Genomic DNA, 20,383 nt, shown 5'->3' with positions numbered 1-20,383 from the left:
ACAAAAAGGAGAGCTTTCATATTCTTTGAAGGAGAATCATGACATTAACATCATCAACAATAATCTGGAACACGCCATTGGCTTTTCCATTCAGTATTTTCAAATACAAAAGAAAAGGAATCAGAAAGAAGGTGAATAGTCCATGAGCATATTCAACAATGTTATTGTTATTAGGTATTAATCCTTTATTAGATAATTATTTTTCACATCTGGGAAAACATCACTGGCAGCACAATTTTAAGAAAAGTTTGGCAACATGTATTTTTCTCAGCAGTTCTGGATGACAGATTTTAGTGAATGCGAGCCGAAAAAATTAAGGGCAAAACCACTGGTGCACAGAAGACAACAAACTGATCTTATTACAGAAACAGATAGCAGACCATGATATAAAAGACATCTCAATTTTACACCAAGCCAGAAACTCCAGATTGACTGGCATACATATCAACAAGCCTGGTCCGTGTTTAATCACGAGAGTGACAAGTTTTGGTTTCCTGCCTGCTCTGCCCACCTTATTTTAAAATATCAGGATATTTGCTTTCAAATTACACAAACTGCCGAGGCTATAATCTACAGAATGACCACTCACTGTTAACAGCATGTCTGTTTATGCCCAGTCACCACTGAAAAGACAATTAAATATCACCCAACTGTGGAGCTGGACATTGACACTGCTTACCCAGAAAGAGTTTAGGAATCTTATAGTTTAGGAAGAGCATATGAAGATTTTTAATCTAAAAACAGTCTTTGCATACCCAAGGAAGTGCCATTCCTCCTCAGATTTTAGAGTTCTTAATTCCTATATAAAATACAAAACAAAACACAAAAAACAAACTATTCTACTGTTTTAATAAAAGCAGTAGTCAAAAATCGTTGCAAGATCTCTAACCAAATGTCATAAAATGCCAACTCCAAAAAAGGGCACCACGTTGAAGCCTAAAGAGCATGACTACAATGTTCCACAAAACATTTGACCCTCCTTACTTGATGTTGCAATTATTTGCTTCTAACATGCCTAAGGCCCAAACAGAAACAAAAGAATTGGATTTCTTTGAATAGTCTGTAAATATCTTACTTCCAAATTATATTGATTTAAAATTTCTCCTTTGTCATTTTTTTCTTCAGGTTGGAGTTTATGCTTGTGGGTTTGACTCATAAAACATCATCTAAAAGATAAGAAAAGTCTGTGTACAATCTTCTCTGTGTGATAACTAGCACAACACAATTAGGTAGTACCAAGGACGGTGGAAACTGCGTTTGAGACAAAAAGAAAACTTCTGTGTTAATGAAACAAATGACAGGTCCAAAGCTGTAGATCAAAACACAGTCACTTGATTAATCTATTGAGAATAGCACTAAGTCTAGTGGTTCTTGAAGAGAAAGATAAAACAGAGTATGTACTACAGTGTTTATATATTATAAAATGGCACTACCTAGTGACGTCATAGGAAATAAGTTGCCAAGGTTGCTTCTACTGAGGAACCAGATTTAAGAAATTATTCTGATAGTTTCGATGTGGCAATTTGGTATTGGCAGTTGGACAAGGGAAGGAGGGGAGAGGTGGAAAGGAAATTATTGGTTAGAAAGATTGGCACTGTATGGTGAATTTACCACATATTTGCTAAATGTTCCAGTTTGAGAATTAAAATGGTTTGAGAAATTATTACAACCCTGTTACCCTATCATTGAGGTGAAGCAGAAGCAGCCCCAGATCAAAAGTGTAAGGTTCACTTGTCTGACCTAGCGATTTCCAGAATATCAATAACTTTGACTCAGTTGTTGCATAAACAATTACATAAAACCTGCCAGGTGTACCACAGGTAAAACAAACTACAGTTGATTTGGAGAAATCAAGTTCTGTAGGCCTTTGTGAGTATACCATGTTCATCTAAAAACTTTATACTCTGGTCACATGACAATCATGCTGTGCTTCACAAAGCATTTGATGGCGTAAAAACAAGCTGTTAGGAGGCAAAAGGTAAGATTTTCAATGTAAATATGACCAGGAAAAGAAGCCACATGCAGGCACTTATGTATTTTAGTGAGGGTGTTGATGAAAGTGATGTAGTACTCATAATACTTCATTCAAAAGGCAGTAAAAAGTACAAAATGGTGCTGGAGACCAAAATATAATTGTGTCCTTTGGGAACACAGGACATATTTGATGATCATGACCATGCTGATGATCAATTTTGAAGACAACAAAATGCCTTCATTTCTTAGCGTACACCATCTGGTTTTAATTTCTTTTGGAGATGAAAATGCCCTCCTATGGAATGGTTCAACAGTTGTGTTGTTTCCTAATACTATATTTTTTAAAAAAATTTACTCAGTAAGTGAAGTGATTTCATTCCTGAATCACGAAAAGAATATAGATGCTGCTAGAAATGACAATGTCAAACTCATGACAAAGTGATTATTTCCAGCTCAGAATGAATCACTTTTAAGACAGGAAACTTTGGTTTGTTTTGTGGCTATTAGGCATTTAATACTTCCACTGAGACAGAGTAAACTTTCTAAAGATAAATAGTAAAAAAATAATATTTAAATTGTCCTAAACATAAATGCTAGGATAAAAAATAAGTATGAAAATGCTGATTGGAGAGAAATTTTCTCCCAGGAGAACTTCCAAATGATCATTTTATATCCATATGGAATCTTCAAAGATTCCTAATAAATCCACAAAGCTTTGGGGAAATCGTTCTGAAATAAAATGGTACTGAATTGTTGGCGAAGACCAGTCTTTTAGTTTCTGAAATCTTTATGTGAGGAGCTGTCCTGCTTTCAAATCTACCATGTTGCCAGTGAGAGGTGTGGGAGAATTTTGCAAAGGTTTATAGTCAAAACTGAAGGCATGATTTCAGTTTCTACAACTGATCACGGAAATGTGACTTACAGTAGTTTTTTCATAAGGATCGGTTTTCTCCAAAAGCTGACTTTTGTCTCCACTATTGATGTCATTGTTGTTCAGTTGCTGTCATGTCTGACTCTCTGTGATCCCATGGCCTGCAGCATCCAGGTTTCCCTGTCCTTCCCTATCTCCCGCAGTTTGCTCAGACTGATAGCCGTTGATCCAGTGATCCCATCCAACCATCTCATGTTGTTTTCCCTTCTCCAGCTGTCAGTCTTTCCCAGCATCAGGGTCTTTTCCAATGAGTCAGCTCTTCACATCAGGTGGCCAAAGTATTGATGTTGTAAATTTGTTAAAATATTTAAAAATATTTCATCTCAGAATGTTTTCACCTACTAAGCAATGATTAAATAGCCTCTATTATCATTTGAGTTCCATTTCATTTTACTTATTATTTAATAAAACTGGATTTCAGTTTAATATATAACCCCAGATTATACTATATAATTGAGATTTTCTTACATTTTCATTTTGTACCTATTATCAAATCTTATTACACTACTTATATTGTTTACTAGTAGATTTCGCAAAAACATTTACTTTTATTCCTCATATATGAGTAGTTATAAGATTGTGAGAAAGCCTATGTAATTACCCTTCGAAGCAGTGAATAGAAAGAGACATATTATTGATAATGCTTACAGAAGAGTTTTTCTAACAGCCTCTTACTGGGAATTCTTGTGAGCAATAAAAATGAAAAGTATAAGTGAAGGAAAACTATACCAAGTGAAACTACCTGTATTTAAAAATGCTGTTCTATTTCAAAAGAAGTACTGATATTCTCCAAAAGCCTCCATTCTGTTCCTGAGGACTACACGCTATCTTGTAATGGTACAATCAAAGAGCACTGGCATTCGGGTCTTAGAACTACATTCAGCTGTGATTAATCCTCTCCATAGTTTATCTGCCTCTCTGTGTATCCTAAAGACTCTAACTGCAACCAACCGGGTACTGTATCACGTGGAAGGATGTGTGATTAACTCATTAATGTTTAAGGTTTTAAATCTTAAAAACCATGGCGATGTGCTGGTGATTTGGCTTTATCAGACTGATGACTGTGCGTAATGTTTAAGGTAAAATTATTGTAGGAAACTTCAGTAAATTAGTATGTTTGCATTATACCATTTCATTTTCTTATTCAAAGTCTAAAAAAAATATCTGGCAGGATTGAGAGGAATAATAGAGATTTGTAATTACAAAGTTGATTTTAAAAAGTCACAATTATGTTTCCAATTACAATATGATATAGCTTTCCCTTTTAAAGGGAGGGGGAATGTGCTTTTTTTTTTTTAAGCCTTTGGTTTCTTTAAGTAAATCTCCTCAAGCAATTACAGCAAAAATAGCAAGAGCTAGCAAATATGATTGGCATGAATTTCTCTAAAAATATCATGAAAAAAAATTCATTACTATTGTGAATCTAGATTGACCTTACCCTTATGCAATGAAAGTAATTTTTAACTAATACTGAGTTACATTCCATTTCAGATTTCCTATTTCAAAGAGTGTCTCAAATTTCTAAGATGTTAAACCAAGTATCGAGCCATTTTTGTATATGTAATAAAAGTCTTTAAAATTAAAATGGTAATCCTAAGAAAACCAAATGCATGAAAAATATGGTCTGACTGTATAACAAAAGGGAGTTATATAATTCTACTTGAGTGAAATCTTTCATCTTTGATTTACAGGTTGGAGTCCTCTTTAACTAAAACCATATTGTTCCATATCTTTCATATCATGGCCTTCCCTAAAACCTTGTTTTAATTAAGGTTTCTTTCAGATTTTTGAATAAAAGCATGACAATCTTCACTTATGGCTTTAATATATCCTTTGAGTTAGGAAAATATATAAAAAACATCAACTCTTTTGAAAGCATCGTCAGATATTAAATACTGCAAGGTATTCTACATCAGTGTCTTTAGGTGTTTGAGTTATACATTGAAATAGAATAAGGGGAGGGGGGATAACCTTATATTTAAGAAGTTGCTTTTAATCTCAGAAATAAATGTCCTTTATTTTTCGCCTTTGACACTAAGGCAACATGTGTAAAGGTTAAGTTTGTATTGTGTTTTTTTCACATGAAGGCACAATTTCAAGGTTAACTCAATTCTAGGTGACTTCAAATAATGCCTTCATTAACACATTTCAAAGATCTGGAAAATTCAGTAACATTGCTTAAACCATATTTACCCTCAGTGGTTTTACAGCTAAAAGAATACATGAGACTAAGCAACTGTTTTAACCTGGGAAGTAAACAAAAAAATTAAGTTCACAAAGCTTCTGAGTAATTAGGGAGATTGTGGGTAATCCTCACCTTTTCTGTTTTATTTGGAAGGAAGGATGAAAGGCAAGAAGAAAGGAAGTGACAGAAGACTAAGAGAAGTTCTTGATAGATTTGGAACAAGTTAAGATGGCCTTTGAAAAGACACACACTTTTTCAAAAGACAGAGAAAATACTCCATGGAACATATGCTCAGAGATACTGTCCTCAGAGCAAGGGATGTACAGTGGGGGGAAGGGGGAGCCATCATCCCAAATGAACTACAAAGTTTCTGTGTCAGAACTCAGAGAGGGATGTTAGGCAAGCGGCATGACTTCTCAAAAAATTACACACAATGTGTGATGTTCCTTTGCCACTGGACTTTGAGATACTGCATGTTTTATTCCCCTGAAAAAAGCCTCATCTCAGTTCCTCCATGTTGGACTCTTACTAGCAAGAGTTGAACCATGTGTTAAAACAAAGGCCAAAAACAAACAGAGCAAAACAAAACAAACCCCGTGATCTGTCGGGAATTGCTATCCGTTCATAGCTGAAAGCAAATCTTGTAAACAATTTAAGACTGTCTGACAAAAAATTACCCAATAAAAAACTGATCAGAATGTCAGGAATGAGTATTTCTCAGGTTTTGCCCAAAATTTCACTGGCTGTCATAGCATCTGTAATTAACAGTATCTAATGCTGTGTTGCATGTTTCTAGTTCATACTTTGGGCCTGGGAGTGGGTTACCCAGCATATTAAAAGCATGCTGGAAGCAGTTTCTTCCAATCGTGGTTTACTGTAACTTTAGAATCACAGCGGTTACTTTTAAGGAATCTTTAATGCCCTTTCAAGTCCATCCAAAGAACAAGTGAAGCTGCTGTTCAGAATTTTGTGCCCAGTGTTTATGTTCCATCGAATCTGTGCCACCCAGGCAGCAGACAAGACATGTCTGAAGGTTCTGGGGTGGTGGGGGGATACACAATGATGTCACACAGGAAATATCGGGGGTGGGGGCTGGGGAGGACTTGGCACTTCACAAGGCTGGCTCCTCTTCCATAGGCTCACCAGCAGTTCTGTAAAAATAAACAGGCAATCAGAATACAGCATAAGAGTACACAATGACATTGTAGATTTTCATGCATAATCAAAGTTGATTTTTCAGCTCTCTCTGATGTTTATTTGTGTTATTCAGTTATCCATAAATAGAGTTTCTTTCCTAGGAAGTATAAACAAATGTCAAGTGGAAAAACATTTTCGATCCAAGCAATCATTGGAAATGTTCCTGTTTATATTAAAACATGTCAGAATATTTTATAACTCTAGATTCCAAAATGTACATGTTTTGTGTCTCGTACAGTTCAATAATTTATTGAAAAAATTAATGATATTTTATTTTAGGAGCAATTGCAGTGATTTCCTATGGAACCAGTTTGCTAACGAGAGCAAAAGACCTAGCTAGCTTCTGGGGGAGACTCACCAGGGTTCTGGTTTTTGCTTCTGTTCTTTCATAACTGGATTGGCTGCCTGCCGGAGGCATTTCAAATCAAATTCTGAATTTGATTAGCAAATCGCTGCTACAGACCCAACGTTTTTACAAGAAATGCACTATCGTAGTGTGTAAATAGTTTGTATTCGGCATCATCTGTGGGGTGTTCTGCTCCGGCAAAACCAAAACTAATTGCTTGAAAATTTATACTTGAGATTTAGCCTTAATTTACTAACACTCTGAGGGTGTTTCAAGGCAAACCTTTAGAATGATTTTTAATTTAGTCAAAAGGACAAACTGTAGCCGGAATCCAAATACATGACGGAGCTGTGTTGCTGGGGGAAGAATGTTGGGGTCTGAGATGTCGGGAGAACTGAGTATGAGTCTGAGCTCTGCAATTTGCTAATTCTGCAACTGCAAATGTTGTTACTATACTTCTGAGAGGCTGTGGTTTTAGGTTTAAAACCCTGAGGAAAAAAAAGATGTTCCTTGCAAAATCAGTGAAGGTTAAAAAATGAAGTAAAATTGACTTCTGAACAATGTACACTATGTGACAGTAGTTACTTAATACCTTGGATTTGTCCCTTCATCATCTGACATAAGCATAAAATTGTATTGAGCAGTTATGCCTGTGACACCATAAGGAAACACAATAATTGGATGACAGTTCTCTCCTGATGGTGGAATAACAGGTAGGTGGCTTTAATTTTCTTTTTCACACTGTTTATCTAATTGCCAATATTCTGTAATGCATTACTTTCATATTAGAATGTTTGTTAATGAAGGCAAATGAACAATATAGGTGTGTTGTTTTAAACATATAAAGAAAAAAAATATTTCTATATGTATCAATAAAGTAGCTGCCATTTTAGTTTAGCATTTTAAAAATAAATTTAAAACACTGAAAGTTTTTATCCATGGAACAGTAAAAGATTTTAATGTATCCACAAAAGAATGAGAAATGTTAGGTATTCATTATTATTTAAAAAGGATATCCAAATGAGTCTATGTGGAATACTTAGAAAAATTCTTAGAAAAGTTATAGCCTGTCCAAGAGTATATTGGATAAGCAGGTTGTGAGAAAGTGTTTAGAGCTGCTATATAATGTAAAGGGTTTTTAAATGAGTCATAAGTCATCCTATAGTAAAATCTTTCCAAAGTAAAATTAGCAGCATTCCCAGAAGAAAAATTTTAAATTAAGGAAAACAGTTAAGTAAGCTAATTTATTCATAAGCATGTGAACATATTTACATTTGAGAATACATAGATTATATAGGTAATATAATCCTCAAATCAGATACTCCAATAGAGACTGAACTTTTGTATTATTTCCAAGCTTTATTGAGATACACAGTTTGTTGATTACAAGTTTAAGGCAATGTGATGATTTGATACACATATATATTATGAAATGTTTACCATAATAATACAGCCTTCACCTCCTATAATTACCATTTTTGTTGCTATGGTGAGAACATTTAAGAATATTCTCATAGCAAATTGTGAGTGTACAATATAACATTGTTAGCTATAAGTCATCATTCTGTATATCAGATCCCCAGCAGTTAGACATCTTATACCTGGAAGCTTCCACATTCTGACCAGCATTGTCCCATTTCCCTTATCTCCCAGCCCTTGGTAACTTTCAGTCTACTCTTTCTATGAGTTTAACATTTTCTTCCAGTTTAATTGACATAGCTCACTGTGTAAGTTTTAAGGTGTACAGCACGACAGTTTGATTGACATATATAGTGAAATTATTACCACAGTAGTTAAGGTAATATCCATCACCTCATACAGAGTTCAGTGTTTCTTTGATTTCATATATAAGTGCGATCATACAGCATTTATTTTTCTCTGTCTGATATCACTTAGCATAATGCTCTCAAGTTTCACCCATGTTGAACCACTTTTTATGGCTGAATAATATTCTATGTATACATTTTCTTATCTTGGCTATTTTAAATAACCACTGCAATGAACATTGGAGTACAGAGGTCCTTTCACTTTGAGCCATTTACATTTAAAATAATTATTCATAGTTAATAATTTACTACCACCATACAGTTTTCTTGCCATTTTGTACTTTATTTTTTTCCTTTCTTGATGCTTTCCTTTAAAATTGATGATTTTTCCATAGTGGTATGCTTTAATTCCTTTCTCTTTAGGTTCTTGCTTTGAGGTTAACCTGAGGCTTACTTGAAACATTTTATAGATAAAACAGTCTAATTTTAACCTGTTAATAACTTCGATTGCATATAAAACATATACTTTCACTCCTCCTCTCTCTAGTTTGTTTTTGATGTCATGATTTATACTTTTTTGATATTGTGTATCCATTAATAAATTACTATAGCTATTTAAAATATTTTTGTACTTTAGCCTTTAAATAGAGTTGTGTTTAACACATCACCATATTATAGTATTAGAGTATTCTGAATCTGACTATATACTTAGCTTCACCAGTGTGTTGGATATTTTCGTATGTTTTCATGTTAGTAATTACTGTACTATCTTTTCAGTGTGAATAACTCTTTTTCAGCACTTCTTGAAAGAAAAGTCTTGTGGTGATGAACTATCTCAACTATCTTCTTTTTGTTTGGGAAAGTCTGCTGCTGCTGCTAAGTTGCTTCAGTCGTGTCCGACTCTGTGCAACCCCATAGACGGCAGGCCACCAGGCTCCTCTGTCCATGGGATTTTCCAGGCAAGAGTACTGGAGTGGGGTGTCATTGCCTTCTCCACAGGAAAGTCTATCTCCCCTTAATTTCTATGGACAACTTTGGCAGGTAAAGTCTTCTGGTTGGCAGTTTGTTTGTTTTTTTTTTCCTTTCAGCACTTTGGATACATCATCCCACTCACTACCATGGATGAAGGGTCTCACCACAGGGGTGAGTATGGCTGTAGAGGTTTGTGATGCAAGCCCGGCTGGGGTGTGCAGGTACACAGCTGGAGGGGTGTGCAGGTACACAGCTGGAGGAGCGAGCAGAAGTTGAGATTCAGGCCAGTAACAAGAGACGGGGCTGAATGCTGAAAGCCCAGAGGCGTTTGTGGGGGCCTTGGCTGTCAGCACGGATGTCCTTGATTGCAGGTTGCTAGATGCACACGCAGCAGTGAAGGCTGGTAATGGGGGCAGGCTGACAGCGTGGATGTGCACAGGTTGGCACCCTCACTTGTGCAGCCACAGAGGCTGGGGCTGGCCACTGGTAAGGGTCCCAGGGAGCAAGGAGGAACTCAGGCAATTGATGACCATGGAGGTGAAAACCAGTGAGGGGCAAACCTCAGCAGAGAAATCTTCAGGGAGTTGAAAGTGGCTGTACTGGGCACTAGTTTCTTCCATGGTGGAAGCAGCTGGGCTCCTTGTAGAGCAAGTACCTGGAAACCATGGTTGCTCCCACTGCAGGACTTGATACTGGTAGTCCCCCTGCCCTCCTTCCCTGTTCCTAGTCACCTCATACATCTCAGCTTTGCTGATCTCTGGGTGAAGTGAAACTGAAGTGGGTCTTTCTGCAGTGTCCTATAAAGCTGGGGAAGCCAGTCACCCTGTTCTCCCTTTGTTGGTGAGGGAAACTTCTTCCTGGTGCTGAGCAATGCCAGCCTGGAGGATGGGATGACACAGACAAAAGGAAGCTCTTTTGTCGGATTATTCTCAGGTTTTTTGTTCTACTCTGTTGCGGCTGTTTCTAAGGTGGACACCTAAGCTCTCCCAGGGCTCTTTCTGTTCATGGAGAGCAGTCTAATTATTGACCTCTGTTGTGGGTGGGGGGAACAGAGGCTCAGTTCTTCTGTCACCTTAGTGACAATAATCCCTCCATCTGAATTTTCCTACTTCTAACCCAAAGCCACACAAACATGATCATTCCCCCACATCTCGCACTTAAATGCAGCAGGAATTTCAGAGACTGTGGTGAGTAGAGAATGTCTCAGGGGTCAAAGAAGTAAAGAGCACATGTCTGCCTTGGGTGGAAGATCTGTGAGTTCTCCAGACATTCAGCCTAGACTCTGAGGAGGTGAGCAAAGCATCTTCAGTCCAGACCATTCACTGCAGAATGAAGCTGCTTCTGTTAAAACGTGAAGACTTTGAGGTACACTATAAAAAGCTTGCCATCAAGATACTTCTCTTCACTATCCTCTCTTCAAAGTCATTTTATATTAACCACTTTGGGGAAAGTAATTTACATTCTAATGAAATGGATACACACAACCAGCCAAATCTCTGTGTCTTGAAACACAGTAGTAGTATCAGTAGCATAGCAAGTTGGAAAATATCCTGAATTTCAAGGCAGATGCCATGTGTTGAGGTCCCAGCTCTGCCATTTTCTAAAATTTACCTGTAAATCATGGTCTCTTTAAAACTGAAATAATCATCTCTGATCTGCTGTCTCTGGGTGTTCTCATATTCATAGCTCTCAGTGGACACAGTATTATCGTTACTTAATCCCTGTTACATGTCTACATATTCTTTTAAGTTAACATCATCTTCATTAAACACTTAGAAAGTGAACTGGTTAGAGATGACCACTAAATGTCTGTTTTTGGTACTCTGGAAATGTGGGGGCTCTCCACTTTTATCTTCTATGGACAGACACTAAGTTTACCTTGATTAACAGAAACACAGTTGTGGTAAGAGATGGATGAAAGGGAGAGATGAATCTTCAGTATATGGGTTTAATTCCATTTGCAATTAGGTGAGGTGGAGATACAGGAAAGTCTCGAATAACTGTAAAACAAAACCTTCAAAGATAAATTTTTGTATAATAGTTCAGCTGACTGAAAGACATAAACTTCTACAACAGTAAGTAGAAGTGAACACAGACAGTCCTCTGTTGATGAAGTCCAGAGATTTCATACATTACGTGAAGGATCAGTTGAGTCCAGCAATCATAATTGTTAATTTACAAAAATAAAAAGCAGAAAGAATTTGAGACAAGATATAGCATAAAATTAAATTTTTGTATTTTTTCCTTAAAGGGGTATTTAGTTTCCTATGATTTTTAAAGCAGCATTTGTTAATTTATGTTATTTTTAAGACACAGTTCCTCTTGGTTTATTGATTTAATTTAATCCCTGTACTTTCCTCTTCCTCCTCCAAGGTAAGCAATCTAATTCTTGTTATATACGTTGTTCTGTTCATAGGATTCCTTAAAGTTATATATTATTGTTTTAGGGACATATATTTTCATTTTATGTAAATTTTATCTGTAAATTTTATAATTTCTGTTGCGTAATTTTCTGAGTACTACATTTACTATATAAATATCACTGTATGCAGTTATCGTTATCTAGTCTGTAGCAGCCAAGTAATACATGGCATCTCCTTGATGATGACCTTCGTTTTTCCAATAATAGACACTGGGTTTGATGATTCCCTTCTTACCTATCATGAAGAAGCTGTAGTGAACTTCTTAGTACATGTAGTGTAATTACCCTGGATGAGAATGTCTTCAGTATACATTTCTAGGAGCAAGATTACCAGGTTATTTGCTTTGTGTTTACTAAAAATGGTAGTAAACTGCTTTCCAGAATGCTGCCATTGTTTACTGTGAGAGCTCCAAAGCCTCACATCTCCACCAATGCTGGTACACTCCTCAGACTACTGAAATTTTCAGTGATTAAAGAAATAATTTTATTGAGTATCTATGATACACCCCTGGCTCTGTTCTATGTACGAGAGGTATAGGGGAGACACAGTACTGATAGCACAGAAGGACCTGATCTAATTTTGGTATTAATAGTGAAAATTCTCCAAGAGGAGGAAGTGATATTTGATCTGAGCTCTAAAAGGTAAGCTGGAAGACAATGTGAAAGACAGTGAAGGGTCAGTGAGAAGTAAGACAAGCTAAGTGTTCCAACTAGAAGGGAGGGAGTGTGCCAAGAAGGCCTGATATGGACATGAACATAGCTTTTGTGAGAAAATTTGATAGTATATTGTGCTTTCACTACACACCCACCAGAAAGGCTAAAATAATAAGGACCCATTATACAAGTGCAGGTGAGGATATAAGACAAATGTAATTGTCTTTCTTCGCTGGTGGGAAAGGAAAATGGCACAAAGTAAAAACCTGTACAAAAGTTTCATGAAGACTTAGGTTTCTCAAAATATTAAAAACAATTACCATATGATCCAGGAATTCTACTTCTGGGTATATAGTAAAATAATTCAAAATCAGATCTTGAAGAGATAGACAGTATACTTATATTCATTGAAGAATTATTCACAATAGCCAGAGGTAGAAGCAACCTAAATGCCCATTGTCAGATGAACAGATAAAGGAAATGTGGTATGTGCCTACAATGAGTTATTACTCAGCCATAAAAAAGGTAGAAATTTTGTCATATGCTACAACAGGGATAATCAACCTTGACAACTTTATGCTAAGTAAAGTAAGCCAGTCACAAAATGGCAAATACTGCATGATTCGCATATATGATATATCTAAAGTAGTCAAATTCTTAGAATGGTAGTTACCAGAAGCTAGGCTAAGGGGAAAAGGAAGGTTGTTTAATAGGTATAGAGTTTTAGTTTTGCAAGATAAAAAAGTTCTAGAGATATGTTACACAACAATGGGCATACAGTTAATACTAATGTACTGTATACTTAAAATGGTTCATATAGTAAATGTTATGTGTTTTTTCCATATTAACAAAACAACTTCACAGCAGCTTTATTCACAACAGTCCCTAATTGGCAGAAGCTCTAAAGAGATATTTTTCCAAAGAAGATATATATATATATATTTAATAGATGACCAACGGGTACATGAAAAGATGTTCAACATCACTAATCATCAGGGAGATGCAAATCAAAACCAGGTAGTTAATCTATTTCAAAGGTGGCAAGATCATACAATGAGGAAAGACAGTCTCTTCAATAAGTGGTGCTGGGAAAACTAGACAGGTACATGTAAAAGAATGAAATTAAAGTACTCCATAACACAATATACAAAATAAACATAAAATGGATTAAAGGCCTAAATGTAAGACCAAGTATTGTAAAACTCTTAGGGACTGACATGTATTTACTGCTAATATTTAAAATAGATAACCAATAAGAACCTACTGTATAGCATAGGGAACTCTGCTCAGTAGTCTGTAATAACCTAAATGAGAAAAGAACTTGAAAAAGAACAGATACATGTATACTCTGCTGTGCACCTGAAATTTACACAACATTGTGAATCAACCACAGTTCAATATAAAATAAACAGTTTGAAAACGAGATGGCTTGCTCAAGCCATTGTTTCTGTTTTGGATGCCTCTGTTCTTACTTACTGGGTGGATTCCTCCATTTTTCTACCCTAGCTCAGTTGTCCTGCCTCCGTGGTTTGTTCCCCAGTTCTTGGCCTATGTTAAGTCTTCTTTGATCCTATGGCTCAGTCTATCTAATGACTTATCATTTACTGTAGTTGGTTGTTTACATTTGATCCTGCGGTAGAAAGAATGATAGCCCCCCCCCCCAAGATGTCCTAGTCCCTGGAAATTAGGGATATGCTTCCTTGCATAGCAACACTGACTTAGTAAATACGATAAGGTTAAGGATCTTGAGACAGAGAGATGATCCTGGTGGGTCCACTCTAGGATCTTACAAGCAGAGAGACTTCCCTGTTTTTGAGCCAGCTTTTTTCCTCCTTCAGTCAGAGAGAGATGATGATGACTGCAGAAAGGTCAGAGATATGAAGTTGCTGGCTTTGAAGACAGAGGAAGGGGATCATGAACCAAGGAATGCAGGAGCCTCTAGAAAGTGGGAAAGGCAAAGAAACAGTCTCTTCCCTTAGAGCCTCTAGCATGGAACAATACTTGGCCAACCTCTATACTTTAACCCAGAAACTTGTCACTCCTCTGACTTTTTTGTCATTTTGAACCACTAGGTCTGTAGTAATATTTTAAGATAGTAAGAGAAAATTATTACAACCTCCGAATATGTGAAAATTTTGAAGACTCCATGGAAACTCTGTGACCCTCACTCCCAAAACTCCGTCTGGTGTGTAGAAAATAATCAGAAAAGGTTTAAATGAACCAGATGTTCTCCCTCCTCCCACTGCAGGTCACAGAATGATCCTGTCATCTGTCAGCATCATTCCCATATCCCCTTCACCTCACCCAAGACAATCCCTTTCTCCATTCAGACGCTTTGCTTTCCCTTCCTGTCTCTGCCATGTTTCCTCAGTTAATCCATCTCTATGGTATGAGTACTATGGATTCTGGTCAGCCAACATATCTGAAAAACGGATACTGTCAATAGTACTATGGAAGGAAAACATAAAACACACAAGACACACGTTTTGAAAACGTATAGAAAGATAAAAACATATATTCCCTCAGAAAATAGTAAATGGAGCCAATAAGACAACTCACGCAGCACTACGAATTGTCATTACCATTTTAATGATGTTTTGTCATCTGTCTTGAACTCATTCATTACGAAGTATTTATTACCTACAATGTATTGGGCATTGTAACAGTTCTCAAGTCAGCCAATCACAAGATTAGTTAATTGAATCAATTTATTGCTTAGTGATTATCAATCTCTTATTTTTAATGACTACACTACTGATTTAACTTATGAACATATTGAATGTTAAACATACAGATGCCCAGGTACAATCTATTTCTAATACTGTAGGTCACTAGATGAAGAACAATGTATTAAGGGAGGGAAAACAATAAAGCAAACTGAAGCAGCAGGAAAATGATAGAAAAATAATAAAGGCCAATACTTTAATACAATAATTAAGGCCAAAGTACTTAATATTGAGTACTCACCATGTTGTCGAGTGTTAAGTTCTTAAGATGAATTATCTCATTTCATCCTCAAAACCCTATGAAATTTCCCCTTCATTTTAAAAACAAGGAAAGTAAAGCCCAGAGAGATAATAACTGTTGATCAGGCACTTACAGATTAATTTGGAGATGGGATTTGAACCTAGGGAAGATCCCCTGGAGGAGGGCATGGCGACCAACTCCAGTATTCTTGCCTCAAGAACCGCATGGACAGAGGAGCCTGGCAAGCTAGAGTCCATGGGGTTGCAAAGTCAGACACAGCTAAAGTCACTGAGTATGCACAAAGCTGATTCCAGAGTCACTCTACTCTTCCTCCGTAGCGGTAAGAAGATAACAGTGAAGAAGTATAGTTTCTTTTCTTCAAATTAAACACTTATTTGTAAACAAACTCAAACACACTGGATTTATTCCCTAAGAGTTCACACACGTCCCAAGAACACAGTTTAGGCACTGATCACAGAGAAAAATGATGATCCCAGGAGAAGAGAAAGGTAAGAGACATATTGTCCTTTCTTTTACCAGGAGCTTCCTAATCTCAGTCCACTTTTCAATTAACGAATTGTTGACACTGGATGAAAATTAAGAATAAAATTAATACTGGAACATTTGCCTGGCTAGATAAATCAAGTGCTCAAAATAATGGTATCATAGAGAAAAATCAGAAACCTGAATAATTGGTGCAACTTTTAACTTCCAGAAACCCTAAGAAGCAATCCCAAAACATAGAAAACAAAGTTGTACTTCTATTAGACATAAATGTGTATTTAATAGGTCTCTATTTCTATTTCAGGTCCTTGCCACTACTTATAAGCTACTGAAAGCCAAAGCAGATACTTAGAAGTTTCCAGCTTATTATACTTTTTAAAAATATACATAAATGAGACAGTTATTCAAAAAACAGAATGACAAGATTCAAAATGACACATTTTTCCATGCTTATGTATAATATAGTGACTTCAGATCATCTCTTTCATGAGAAAAATTGACAGAAGTTGAAGATGAAATGATGAAGTTCCAGCGTGACTGAATGGGCTTCCCTTGTAGCTCAGCTGTGTGACTAACATTATAATCAATAATCTGACATTTGAAAACCTAACTTTGTTTTGATAAAAAACAGAAAATCCAGAGTGTAAATATGCTCCCAATAACTTAGGGGTTGATCATTCTGAACTCTTGGTTGCCAGAGAGAAATTTTTCTTGATTTTCAGCAGGGCCTGAACTGGTATCCAAGAATAAACCTCAGTACTGCACTAGCCTTTTAAAAGTAGAAACATTTGAGACATACCTGATGAATGCAAACTATCATCTTTTAAAGGTGCAATCTCCTGACAAACATGACAAAAGCTAAAATCACAGTCTTCTCTTTCAAACGACATGCTCTATGTGACCAGCCCTGTTTCACATTCTTTGAACATATACATTAGTCCCACTTAGGGTTGTCTTTTATCCTGTTTTGTTTTTTGCTGACCCACCACCAGTCATTTCCTTCCTGCTCAAGTCCTTTGCCACCTGAAAATTATGTTTTGCAAACTATACTTCAGTCAACCATCCCCCAAATGAATCCCCATCCTTTTCTAATAATTTATTATTCATGATCCATCAATGAGTTATAAAAATGAAATGACTTTGCACTGTGTTGTCATCTCCCCCACCTCCCCCTGCCCCGCCCCCCCGCCAAATGAACAAAAATACTTACAATGGTTCCTAGCCAGGAGCATTTTGTCCTTTATTCACTAGTGGTAAATGAGTCAGATATGAGTTGGCCAGGAAAAGAGCCGCTTTACCCAAAATCTTAGTGCAAAATGAGTCATCTCACTCCAAACACCAATATATTCTCCAAAATAACTGGCAAGAATTTCCTATAAAAAGAATCTTGCCTTCACCCTTTTCCATCCATTTAGCTCTCTGATTTTTCTAATTTTTCAATTTCCTGTGTACTTATAACATTGCATTCATAACAAAGACCCAAGAACATTTCTACCTCTTTACCTCATTGTGAAAGCCATTTTTTCCTATATCGAGTAGGAGGACAATTCTGATAGCATTCCTGTGAAAAGAATAAATGCTCTGTGGCTTTCAAGGGTTTTCCCTGTCTGACTCTCTGTGATGAAATTCATGCATGGTTCAACAGAAATGCAAAAGCCAGTTCTAGAAGAATTTTTCTTTTTCACTGCTGAAAAAGTGAGTTCAAAGCCACAGAAAATATTTCAAGCAAAACCATTTTCCTTCCCATAAGAAAAATCAATCAAAATAGACGCAATCTGTTTAAAACTGATAAAGAAACATGAATTCAAGCCACAAACTTCAACTTTGTTCCCTTGTACATCAAAACATTCACATTCCCCCATTCTTTCTCTGCCATCAGATGAAGCTTAAAAATCACTGTGAACTGAAGTCAGGGTCAAGTCCCTGGAGTTTATCAGGAGTCAGGCACACCACGTACCTGAGGATAAACAAGCATGCTTATAGAGCAATTCCTCCAAAGTACTGAGATTTTTATATTATATGAGGCTCACAACAGGACTTACTATTCTTAATTATTCTAAGCTCTGCAATTTAATGGGAGAAATTACTTACAATTCACTTTACTCAGGCTAGGATTTAGCTTTGCTTCTCTATATTAAATGAATTCTAAAGAATAGCTATGCTCCTTTTACATCCAACACTAACAGATGTTAGTTTCCTTAGTTTTACAGCCCTCAAATGACAGACAACTAACTGTATTTGGCCTTGGGAATAACTACAACACCTCTGAATTATGAACTTGGTTTGGTTCTTAGCTGGGAACAGCAGGGGGTTAGTTCGTATTATCAGATGTAAAATAACTTTTCCCTTATGCTCCAGATACCCATATGAAGATGCCTTTTTAAGTGGTTGTAGTAAGAAAAAACAATTGCACAAAAATGAAATCTATTATTCAATGTATCTCCTGCTCTTTATGGACAAAGCAAGATGTTAAATCCATTAAACTCTGAATACCCAGTAAAAGCAAGAAAGCTAAAACTGCTTGAATTTGTGCATTCTTGGGAAAACTGCCAACCTATGTACTAGTAGCAGGATCTGTGTAATTAACGGTGATGTTATTGACGGAGGGAGTTCAATTTCACTCTCAGAAGCAATTTAGAAGTGCAAGCTGGCAGAGCTTTCATAAAGCCTCACCTCGTCATCTTTAAACTGAAGAAATGTGACTCTGAAGTCATCCACAGACAGCACCGTTACTTTTCGTACATTTGTGAGGGTTTTGGTCTTAGTACACGTAAAAGAAATCCTGAATGTACCATGGTCTGTTGAACACCAAAATGTACACACATTTCTTAAAAGGAGAAGCAATCTTAGGTCATCGTTTTTTTTCCCTGAAAGCTATTCATATGAAGACTTATTAAAACCAACTCCTTCTTATCATAAAATAATATCAGACCCAAGTCCACATATTCCTTTACACACATTCCCATCTCCTTGGGAGGTAACTTTTCTCTTCATCCAGTAGTTGTATGTCATGGACAGTCACAGAAGGTTACCCAACTGACAAGCCATACCTCCAGCTTCTGCTCTCCTTTAAAACCTTTGTTATAATATCAGTAATTTCAGAATGATGAGAGAAAGAAAAATAGTATCTTGAAAAACAGAGATAACTAAGGAAAGAAGTCCACAAGAAGCTTTTTCCATAATGATCTGCACTAAATTATCCACGAAGGAGTGATTTTTCTCACCATCTGTCTCATCCCTCTGTATCTCCGTGAACTGCAGCCACATGCTCCAGCTCTGTGCTTCTCACAGAGAATGAAACACAGCAATTCCTAATAGCCGACAGCATGCGCTGTGGCCTCTATGGCTGCTGAGAAGACAGGTGGTGGAAGTGGAAGAGTCAGGTGAACAAGAGCCTGGAGAGAAGTTCACGAGTGCTAATGATGAGCCTGGATGTAACCGACATTCATGATCCCCCCTCTCCATGCTGGATTCATACCTGTTGTCTTCTTGAGCAAAGGGCTGTTCCACATCCACTGTCAGGGAGGCCAGGGCAGAAACAGTCTCTGTCTCCTCTTGCAGCTGAGCCCCAGCCAGAGCACAGCCCCTTGGCATCGCCACCATCCTTACCGACTTCCAGTATTTGCCTAAAAAAAAAAACACCATGCGTCATACTGTATAGGAATTTTATTTCAAACAGTATTAATCAGAATACTTGTATAGGTTCAACTCAGAGTAGTTGTTAAGTTAAAATTCAGTGTTATAAAAATAAAAAAAAATTCACAAAGTTATACGCAGTTGTAATTTGATTTCTTAACTTTATGATTAAGTGTTTTTCTCAGCCTAGAATGCCAAGTTGTGAAGGGTTCATATTCCCAAGCCTGAGTCTCTCCCTTGCTCAGAAGTTAATAAAGTGAGGAATAATCCATGGTCTAATGAACTCACCATCAGACTGACAGCTGTCTCTGCATCTAAGTAAGCAAACTCTGGGGATTGTGCCCTCGGGGTAAGCCTCACGAGACTGGGAGGTAGAACTCGTACAGAGAAACTGAATGAAGTAGTAATGTGAAAAACTGCTACTTGAGCCATTAACTTTTTTTTTTTTTAATGAGGTTGGAATATTAAAGGAAAAGAAAAGCCCAGAAATGCCAGCAGGAATTGAATGGCAACTTTGCCAGAACAATCAGGTCTGTTAGTCCTGGATGTTCTTTCTTTCTCAACCCCAGGGCGTGTACTAGAACAATAACTGATTTAAAACTTTAATATATGCATTGGCTGATGTTGGCACCCTTCCATAAGTTATACGGATGTTTCTTTTTTTAAGGAAGGCAGGGGAAGGAAAATGAGAGGAAAATAGGAGGCAATTTCATGAGAACATGCCAGTGGGATATATATGAAAGAACAGAGTCAACAGCATTTTTGCAGCCCCTACACTATTTTTTTTTTTCCTTTCTAAGTGTTCCATAGCCCCAAAACAGAGCAGGAG

The 20,383-nt window shown here is 36.8% G+C and overlaps 1 protein-coding gene across 1 annotated transcript in view; it reads right to left on the bottom strand.

Annotated features, from left to right (window-relative positions):
• Nucleotides 1-3,584: 3,584 nt before the first annotated feature.
• Nucleotides 3,585-20,383, bottom strand: part of LOC148778308 (histone deacetylase 9-like) — a 189,405-nt gene continuing 172,606 nt past the window's right edge. The window contains exons 7-8 of the mRNA XM_088833608.1: nucleotides 19,397-19,544; nucleotides 3,585-6,241 (exon numbers count right to left, since the gene is read on the bottom strand). Of these exons, the coding sequence (XP_088689734.1) occupies nucleotides 6,202-6,241; nucleotides 19,397-19,544 (188 nt within the window). The 3' untranslated portion in view covers nucleotides 3,585-6,201. The remainder of the gene's footprint in view (nucleotides 6,242-19,396; nucleotides 19,545-20,383) is intronic.

The sequence above is a fragment of the Moschus berezovskii genome, chromosome 3 (genome assembly GCF_049115385.1).
Source record: "Moschus berezovskii isolate FMDL1 chromosome 3, NW_MosBer_1.0, whole genome shotgun sequence".
Lineage (NCBI taxonomy): Eukaryota > Metazoa > Chordata > Mammalia > Artiodactyla > Moschidae > Moschus > Moschus berezovskii.
The sequence above is the reverse complement of the archived record's forward strand: the minus strand, read 5'-3'. Positions and strand labels throughout refer to the sequence as shown.